This window comes from Kryptolebias marmoratus, linkage group LG15 (genome assembly GCF_001649575.2).
Source record: "Kryptolebias marmoratus isolate JLee-2015 linkage group LG15, ASM164957v2, whole genome shotgun sequence".
Classification (NCBI taxonomy): domain Eukaryota; kingdom Metazoa; phylum Chordata; class Actinopteri; order Cyprinodontiformes; family Rivulidae; genus Kryptolebias; species Kryptolebias marmoratus.
In genome coordinates this window covers 3,950,596-3,959,761 of record NC_051444.1, presented here as the reverse complement: position 1 = coordinate 3,959,761, position 9,166 = coordinate 3,950,596, and the positions used below count along the sequence as shown (strand labels likewise).

Sequence of the window (9,166 nt, the reverse complement as noted above, 5' to 3'; positions counted from 1 at the left end):
TCTTCCTCCCCCCTCCTCCTCCTCCTCCTCGCTCTCAGGGGTAACGGGGCTGTTCGCTGCTTTCAAACATCGTCTTGGATTCAGCAGAAATTCCTTTCTCCTCGAATCATTTCCTGTTGTAACCTTCTCCAGTTTTCTCTCTCCTCTCACGCTCGCTTGTATTTTCCTCTGTGACAACCCCTTTTTTTCTCATTTTGAAGTGTGTGTGTGTGTGTTCTCCGGGCCTGCTGGCTGCACACACACACACACCCTGATATCCTCACACACGATTGGAACGACGGGTCCGTAGCGGCTCACAGGATCTCAGAAGCAGAACGAAGCTGCGTCCGTTCAATCACTTCTGGTTCCTCGTTTCTTTTTCGATTCTTTTTCTCGTCGCTGACGGCGCTGACGGGGGGGAAGTCGACCGTGTCCGCCGCGCTCCTGTCATCGCCGCAGCTCCAGGCCCGCACGTCGTCGTCGTTTGGTTGAAAGTCGCTTCTTGCGTCCAGTTTTCAGCAAAGCGTTGAAGGAGAAGATGAGAGACGGGAAACAGAAACAGAAAATGGAGGCGGCAGCAGACGAGGAAGAACGCCGGCGTGACGAAGGAGCGCAGATTCTGGCGTTGTTTCCGTTCGGTTTTATGGCGCAGACTCCGGCTCCTTCTAAACCTGAAGCTTCATCCGTTCTTCCGTTCACGCACGCCATGAAACGCTGCGCCGAGTTTTAGCTCGTTATCCTCGTCTCTGTGATCGCTCGGATCAGTCGGCTGTGGCCGCCATCTTGAACTGGATCGACTCCAGGAGTCGAACATCCAGCGATCGTTTCATTAAAATCCGTCCGGTGGCTCCTGAGATATTTCGCTAACAGACAGTTAATCTGCATGTTAACTTACATTAAATATGGCGGGCGATATGCATTCCTTCGAGGAGCGGTAGGCCTTTAATTTGCACGTTTCCCGCTGAGGTTCTTGGTTTTTGTCACACGGGTCGAAGCTTAAGGAGGATGGGAAAAATCTGCCGTAATCCCGGGATTGTTCCGACCAATCAGGGCGCCTCACAGATCATTCATGAGCGCCGCGGGGGGGGGACATCACGTCCCGAGAGTTTTATTAAAATCTGCCTGCTGGTTCATGGGATATTTTGCTAACAGACACAGATAATAAAACAGTTACCGGGGCTTTAATAGCTCGAATGTTTACTGTGTTTATTTTTAATTTAGTTAAAAATTGATAATAAAGTTAAATAATCTGAGAAAACTGAGTGGAACTGAAGGTTCGTCCGTTTATGGTTTTTAAAAACGCAGGAAAATCTGAACCCGCTCGTTTGGACTGCAGCCCAAACCATGATGGCTCCACCTCCGTGCTCAACAGTTCAGACAGGTTTAAACCTACAAACCCAGCCGAGGAAACGGCCACATTTAAAACGTTCAGTTGAGGTTTTAGAGTTTCAGAGACGTGGTTAGAGCTAAACGCTGACGAGGGAACACGACCATGTAGCTGTGGACCACAGGGTCCCAGGAGACTCTGAGGTCCCGGGGGTCCCTGGAGTCCCTGGAGTCCTCAGGGTCCCTGGAGTCCCTGGAGTCCCTGGAGTCCCTGGAGTCTCTGGAGTCTCTGGATTCCCTGGAGTCCTCAGGGTCTCTGGAGTCCCTGGAGTCCTCAGGGTCTCTGGAGTCCCTAGAGTCCTTAGGGTCTCTGGAGTCTCTGAAGTCCCTGGAGTCCTTAGGGTCTCTGGAGTCCCTGGAGTCTCTGCAGTCCCTGGAGTCCTTAGGGTCTCTGGAGTCTCTGAAGTCCCTGGAGTCCTTAGGGTCTCTGGAGTCTCTGGAGTCCTCAGGGTCTCTGGAGTTCCTGGAGTCCTTAGGGTCTCTGGAGTCTCTGAAGTCCCTGGAGTCCTTAGGGTCTCTGGAGTCTCTGAAGTCCCTGGAGTCTGTAACAGCTGTAGTTGTGCAGTGTCTCTTTAAGATACTCCAGTATCTCTAATGACGTCACGTTTTGCGCCGTGGCTTCTCTGTAGAGAGCGCGAGAGAAACGTGCTATAGTTGCCACATGGACATGTTAGCTCTCTAACTTTAGTAACGTTACGGGTAGTTTGGACTCTGCTCATTTTCATGTTTGATAATATAGCAGCCGTTCAACCGGGCTTTGTAAGGTTGGTGAAGAGTTCATTAAAGGACAACACCGTGGAATTCCCAGTATCGGTGTGGTTGTGAATTTTCTGCTGCCTCTTCTCCTTCCCTAATACAACCCAAACGTTACAAGTCCTCAGGGTCTCTGGAGTTCCTGGAGTCCTTAGGGTCTCTGGAGTCTCTGAAGTCTCTGGAGTCCTTAGGGTCTCTGGAGTCCTTGGAGTCCCTGGAGTCCTCAGGGTCTCTGGAGTCCCTGGAGTGGGCCACAGGGTCCACAGCTTCAGAAAGCAGATCTTGGTCCTCCAGGACTGGAGCACCACAGGTCTGGTTTGACAGCACTTTCTGTCAAACGCCCGATGAACAGATTGGATTCTCTCATTCACGGATCCGGCGGTCCGGACGCACATGACTCGAAACACGACTCGAAACGACACTCGGGCTTCTAACTGCGACGCGGCGCCTCGGCAGGGTTGAGCTCATTCTTCTTCTTCGGTGAGACGCTCAGACGGGCACACGTGTTGCGCTCAGAGCTGAAGCAGGTGTGAAGTCACAGAACGTTGTTTCCTTTCTGCCCTTTGAATGTTCCTGAACGAGTCGCCGCCGAGTGAACTCGGTGCTCCCGGCCGAGTCTCCTTCCTGCTCATTTCCTTCCCCTTTTGTCCGTGCAGGAGAAGCCAAAAACATCCCTCCGTACCCGGGACCAAACAGGATGAGAGACTGTTTCTGCACCGTCAACCTGGACCAGGAGGAGGTCTTCAGGACCAAGATCGTGGAGAAGTCGCTGTGGTGCGTTCAAGGACCCTCTGACTTTCCAGCTTCCTGGTTTCTGACTGATTCTTTTTATTTTGTTTGTTTTTTTTCAAATTCAAACCATGAGAAAAAAAAATCAGAAGTGAACTCGAGGAAAGGTTGGAAGCTGAGCAGAACAGGAGCTAAAATCAGAGATACAGTAGCTAAAAGCTACAATTAGCTAAACTTTAGCTATCAACTAAAATAAGCAACAGATTATCTGAAAGCTAAAATTAGAAAAATAGTGTGTAAAACCTAAAATTATCAAATTGGTGGTTAAAAGTTTAAGCTAGTAGAGTGGTGGCTAAAAACAGCAGCTAAAACCTAAAATGAACAAAAGATAAAATTTGCTAAACTGAGGCTAACAACTAAAATAAACTAAATCTTTTCTAAAAGCTAAAATCAAGAAAACTGTACCGTAAAAGATAAAAAAGCTAAACTGAGGCTGTGGGGTAAAATAAGCTAAACCATACCTAAAAGCTAAAAACAGCAAAACATTAGCTAAAAGCTAAAGTTAGCAGAAGGTAATATTTGCTAAACTGTAGCTGACAACTAAAATAAGCAAAATCTTACCAAAAAGCTAAAACAAGAACAATAGTATCTATTAGCTGAAATCAGCAAAATTGTAGCTAAAGACTTAAAACAGCTAAATTGTGGCTAAAAGCTAAAATTAGCAAAACGGTTAAAAGTTGTAGTTTAAAGTAGCAAAACTGTAGCAAAGAACTAAAATTAGAAAATGTCTAAAAGCTACATCAGCAACACTGTAGCTAAAGCTTGATATCAACAAAACTAAAGCTAAAACCTAAAAACAGCTAAATTGTAGCTAAAAGCTAAAATTAGCAAAAATTGCTAAAAAATTTACAAAGTACAAACCGTAGCTCAAAGCTAAAAGTAGCTTTAGAAGCTAAAAACAGCAGATCTCTAAGAGAAGAACATTCTTAAAGGAACTGAAGGGTTCTCCGTGTGTTTCTGTGCAGGAATGTTTGTAAATAAAGTTAAATAATTCAAAAAGTATAACAGTTTACAAACGGTAAAAGCCGGAGCGCGCGGTCACCGATCGGTCGGACCGTTCTGGTGTTTGAACGGTTAAAGCAGCTGAAAGTTTGCAGAAGATGTTTGATCGCAAAAAAACAAAGCAACAAAAAAAACCAGAAACTTTAAACAGGAAGTGAACGCTGACTCAGCATTCTGTGACGACGCTGACTCAGCGTTCTCACTGTGACGTAAACAGAGGAGAAAATCCATCATGGTGGTCGTTATAAAGGCCGAAGGATCTGGTGAATCGGAGGAAAGTTGACGATGAAAGCATCCTGTCTGCGTTTTGTTGTTTTTATTTATTTTATTTTATTCATAAAGTGCAGCTGAGAGGAGAACTCCGCAGGAAGTGTTCTGATTTGCTAGAAAGTACAGCTAAAAAAATAAATAAATAAAACAGAATGTCCTGAAAATGAGAGTTTGTTAAAAATGTCTTTTTCTCCTGGACGAGTTAATTAAATCTAAATAAAAGGAGATCGTTTGTTACAAGTTCAGTCACGCTCCTCCGCCGGGCTTTGTGTTTGCCGAGACGTGGAGGAAGTCTGTAATTATTAGCTGCAGCCCAGAGGGTTCAGCTCACGAGCTTCTTATTGCTGTTGTTTAGGCGTGGGACGGGGACGGGGACAGGGACGTGTCCTCTCGCAAACAGACCTTTTGTTGCGGGGACAAAACGAGCTGCGGAGTCACTATTCATAGAAGGACTTAAACACCTGCAGGCTTCATTCGTGATTAACTGACCCAATCGATCCGGTTCTGAGGAGGAGGAGGAGGAAGAAGGACTTGTGGTTGAGGTGAAAGTACGTTTCCAGTCCGACCGCCGGCTGAAGACGCCCCCATGAAACCAAAACAGAGACACGTTACAGATTAACCATCAATCTTCTTCTGAGGGATGGGTTTGACTTCATGTAGAGATCTTCATGTTCCTTTAATTTGACCGCTCACGACCTTTGTTTCCACTTTATAATCCTTTCAAAATAAACTACGGTGGCAGGAAGACACGGGGACTGACTTGTTTTAATGTCGTCATGAAACGACTCGGGTCAGTTCCAGGTGTTCTGGTGTGGAAACAGAGTCTGAATCTGCTGCTGCTGATGATGGGTGAGAGTTTATAAATGCTCCTCTGGAGCTCACGATGTTTACAAGTTAGCATCGTTAGCATTGGGTTAGCTTCGAGTTAGCATCGGGTTAGCTTTGAGTTAGCATCGAGGTGGCTTTGAGTTAGCATCAGGGTGGCTTTGAGTTAGCATCGTTAGCTTGAAGTTAGCATTGTTAGCTTTGAGTTACCATCTGGTTAGCTTTGAGTTAGCATCATTAGCTTCGAGTTAGCATCGTTAGCTCTCTCCTGCTGACTTTATGTTGATTTTCAGAGTTGTGTGCTGATGTCATGACAACGATCTGGGGGTAATCGGTTCTCATCGTTCCACATTCCGAACTCGGTCGTTAGGCGCGTTGTTTTGTCGGCCATGACAGTCCTGGTGATCATCAGAATCCGAACCTGAAGAATTTTCATCTGATTCTGGAGATCCAGCCGTCGGTTCAGGTTCATACTGGTACGGTTGTAGATCCGTTCCTCCCACCAAGTCTTCCGGCGTTTCTTCGTGTTCAAAAACGGCTTCTTCTTCTTTCATTTCTGTAGATGTGTTTGACTGAATAACATTCATGATTTGACTTCAGTTCGGTTCCTTTGAAAACATCGGTTTCTAACCCGGGTTCTCCTTGTGTGTCCTCGGTCCGTTCAGCCCGTTTTACGGCGAGGACTTCTACTGCGAGATCCCCCGCAGCTTCAGACACCTCTCCTTCTACATTTTCGACAGGGACGTCTTCAGGAGGGACTCCAGCATCGGTGAGTTAACGGCTCTGCCTCCTTTTTCACCTCATATCTGCATAAATAATCATCTTTTAGATTATTTGTTAGATAAAAACTAATCTGAGCCGTGGTCACAGCCGAGGATTACCCGGTCTCTTAGGGATCGGCCCCAGCTGCTACCACGCCGAATTTCAGCTCAGTAGCCGAAAGATCGAGTGAGTTGTTGCCATTTTAGTCTAGCTGTGGCGGCCATCTTGACTCCATAAACACAAAAACACAGAGAAAGAAAAAATGAGGTGATAATTACAGACCTAGGGCCTTAGGTCTGTAATTTTAGAACCCTTAAAATTATAGTTTAAGCTAGTGGAGTGGTGGCTAAAACCAGCCGAACAGCAGCTAAAAGCTAAAATTAGCAAAAGATAACATTTGCTAACAACTTAAATAAGTAAAATCTTACCTAAAAGCTAAAATTAACAAAACTGTAGCTTAAATGACAAACTGAGGCTGTGAGGTAAAATAAGCTAAACCGTACCTAAACGCTAAAAACAGCAAAACGAGCTAAAAGCTAAAGCTAGCAGAAGATAATATTTGCTAAACTGTAGCTAGCAACTAAAAAAAGCTAAATATTACCAGAAAGCTAAGAAAAGAAAAAAATAGCTAATTGGTGGTTAAAGGTTTAAGCTAGTAGAGTGGTGGCTAGAACCAGCAAAACAGCAGCTAAAAGCTAAAATTAGAAAAAGATAACATTTGCTAACAACTTAAATAAGTAAAATCTTACCTAAAAGCTAAAATTAACAAAACTGTAGCTTAAATGACAAACTGAGGCTGTGAGGTAAAATAAGCTAAAAACAGCAAAACGAGCTAAAAGCTAGCAGAAGATAATATTTGCTAAACTGTAGTTAACAACTAAAAAAAGCAAAATCTTACCAGAAAGCTAAGAGAAGAAAAAATAGTAGCTAAAACTTAAAATGAGCTAATTGGTGGTTAAAAGTTTAAGCTAGTAGAGTGGTGGCTAAAACCAGCCGAACCGGATCACCGGATGTTGGTCTGCAGCTGACCTGAACGCAGAAACAGCCATGTGTCGGTCAGTTTGACTCGTACGGAGCTAAAACCTGGGGTGGTGGTCGCTGAGAGTCGTCCTCTGAGTCTTGGCGTCGGCCCCGCCTCCTCACGCACGTTCAGGAAACAATCGTTGGATTTTCGTCTTCAGCTGTTTTAACTTTCGGACTCAGCTCAGTTCAAGATGGCCGCCGCAGCGTCAGTTTTACAGACGCTGAGGTACGATTTAATGTGGCAGCAGCTCGAACAGCTGAGTTTATCGTTGCTGTTTAAGGATGGACCAAAATGGCTACCTGTCTCGACACAAGATGGCGGGCGATACGCATTCCTTCGAGGGATGCTCGGTTTTTAATTTATTCTTGTTTTGCTTCATTTTAACGTGACAGAAAACGGAGAAACAGAGCGCTGCGTGAAAGACTGCTCTGTGCTTTTCACAGCCGGTCCTAAAGAAAAGCCTGATGATGTTGTCAGATTTATAAAAAATAAAAATAAATGTATATTTCTTGAAGCGGGAGGTTCGGCTCCTGGTTTGTTAAAACGTTGTGATGTTCTGACGTTTCCTGCAGCGTGTCGGGGTGTGTCGGTGTGAATCTGTCCGTTTGATCGCTCACCACGAAACTGTGAAACGTTTGCACCTCCGCAGCCCCCGCCTCTGTGTGTGTGTGTGTGAGTGTGTGAGTGAACGCATGCGGGCGTTACCAAACTTCCAGGGGTTATCTCCAGGCCACCGGAGCGCACAGCGCCGTGTGGATTTACCGCACATGAGCGGACATGCGAGCGAGCGCATCGAGCTGAACATCTGAACACGTCGGCTCTTTGGGAAGCAGGAACTGAGCTTGTTTGTGTCTCCGTGTGTGTGTGTGTGTGTGTGTGTGTGTGCGTGTGTGTGTGTGTGTGTGTGCAGGTAAGGTCGCTGTGAAGAAGGAGGACCTGCAGAAGTATCAGGGGAAAGACACCTGGTTCCAGCTGCAGCCCATCAGCGCGGACTCAGAAGTTCAGGTCGGTTTTTGTTTTTGTTTGTTTTAATCTGATTTGTATTTCAGGTTGTTCGGTTTTAAAGCTGGGCGAGAATTTTAAATTTTATTCTGCCGCGACTTTCGTCCCGTCAGCGTCGGGAACGAACTCTGGAGCCAAAATTTGATTTAATCCGGCTCTTTTAGTCGTTAAAGTTTTCTAAATTTATACCTTTTGTCAACTTTGCTGTAGTCCGAACGGACGAGCGCACCCCTCATCAAAACGAGCAGTTTGGGATCGCGTTTATTGGCGTTTCGAGTTGCCATGGAGACGCATTTCGCCAAAAAAAAAAAAAAAACCATAAAAGAAGACTTCAAATCCTCAAAAAACACGAACCACCGGACGGAAACGATTAAAACTCCCACGAAGTGATCACTGGGCGTTCCTCTACGACAGATTAGTTATTTGGGTCGACCCGATTCAAAATGGCCGCCACAGCTAACACAAAAATAGCTGTAAGTCAGTCATATTTTAGAGACGTTGAGCTAAAATTTGGTGTGGTTGTAGCTGCAGGTATTCCCAAAGATGTCAGACTTTGCCTTAAACCGTCTGTTAGCAAAATATCCCATGAGGCCATTGACCGTATTTCAACCTGATTCAAGATGGCCGCCATAGCCAAGCATTGGCCTCTTACCTCTCCGCTCCATGTGGGCCTGGATCCGGGTTCCAGATTCAGCTGAAGGAATGAGACACGGAGAGTTTGCTTCTTTGCTGAGTTGTCTGAGAGGTCGAAACCTCTCTGGTCCATCCCTTGAGTTAGGAGCCTCGGAGGTCAGGTGACTCAACACCAACTAAACTCATGAAAATACTTCGTTAGACGGCAAATCAGCTGAAAGGAAAAGTTGTTGAAAGGCCTTAAAGAGCCTCAGACTGTTGAGCGAGTACAGGAAGCCCTCTGCGTCAGAAAGGTCAAAGGTCAGGGAACTGAACAGGTTGTGTTGTTGCTGTTGTTGTTGGTAGTTTGTTGTTTATGGCTTCAGCCGTCAGTGTTGAAGGAAAAACAAGAAGATTCCTCAAAGTGAGAACATCGATTCAATAATCCTGAAGTTCAGCAGGTCTGAAAACAGGCGCTGCGTGTGTGTGAGGGTGAGAGTGTGTGTGAGGGTGTGTGTGTGTGAGGGTGTGTGTGTGTGTGTGTGTGTCAGCGCTGGAGTCAAAACAAACACGGTGTGTGTTCACCTGACACAAAGCCAGCCTGCGGGGGCGGAGTCACTCATGTCTTTGCTCACGTCCTGATGGGCTGGACGGACGAGCGGGACTCTGTGTCCGTCAGACATCCAACCATCCATCCATCCATCCATCCATCCATCCATCCATCCATCCATCCATCCATCCATCCATCCATCCATCCATCCA

The 9,166-nt window shown here is 45.9% G+C and overlaps 1 protein-coding gene across 3 annotated transcripts in view; it reads left to right on the top strand.

Annotated features, from left to right (window-relative positions):
- rasa3 (RAS p21 protein activator 3) overlaps window positions 1-9,166 on the top strand; it is a 33,694-nt gene that overhangs the window by 6,433 nt on the left and 18,095 nt on the right. For 2 of the 3 annotated variants that reach the window (XM_017403731.3, XM_017403756.3), the window contains exons 2-4: window positions 2,775-2,892; window positions 5,670-5,773; window positions 7,701-7,795. In XM_017403731.3, coding sequence (XP_017259220.1) covers window positions 2,775-2,892; window positions 5,670-5,773; window positions 7,701-7,795 — 317 coding nt within the window. Of the gene's footprint in view, window positions 1-2,469; window positions 2,646-2,774; window positions 2,893-5,669; window positions 5,774-7,700; window positions 7,796-9,166 lie in introns of those variants that run through there. The other variant, XM_037979826.1, reaches the window with a different exon arrangement.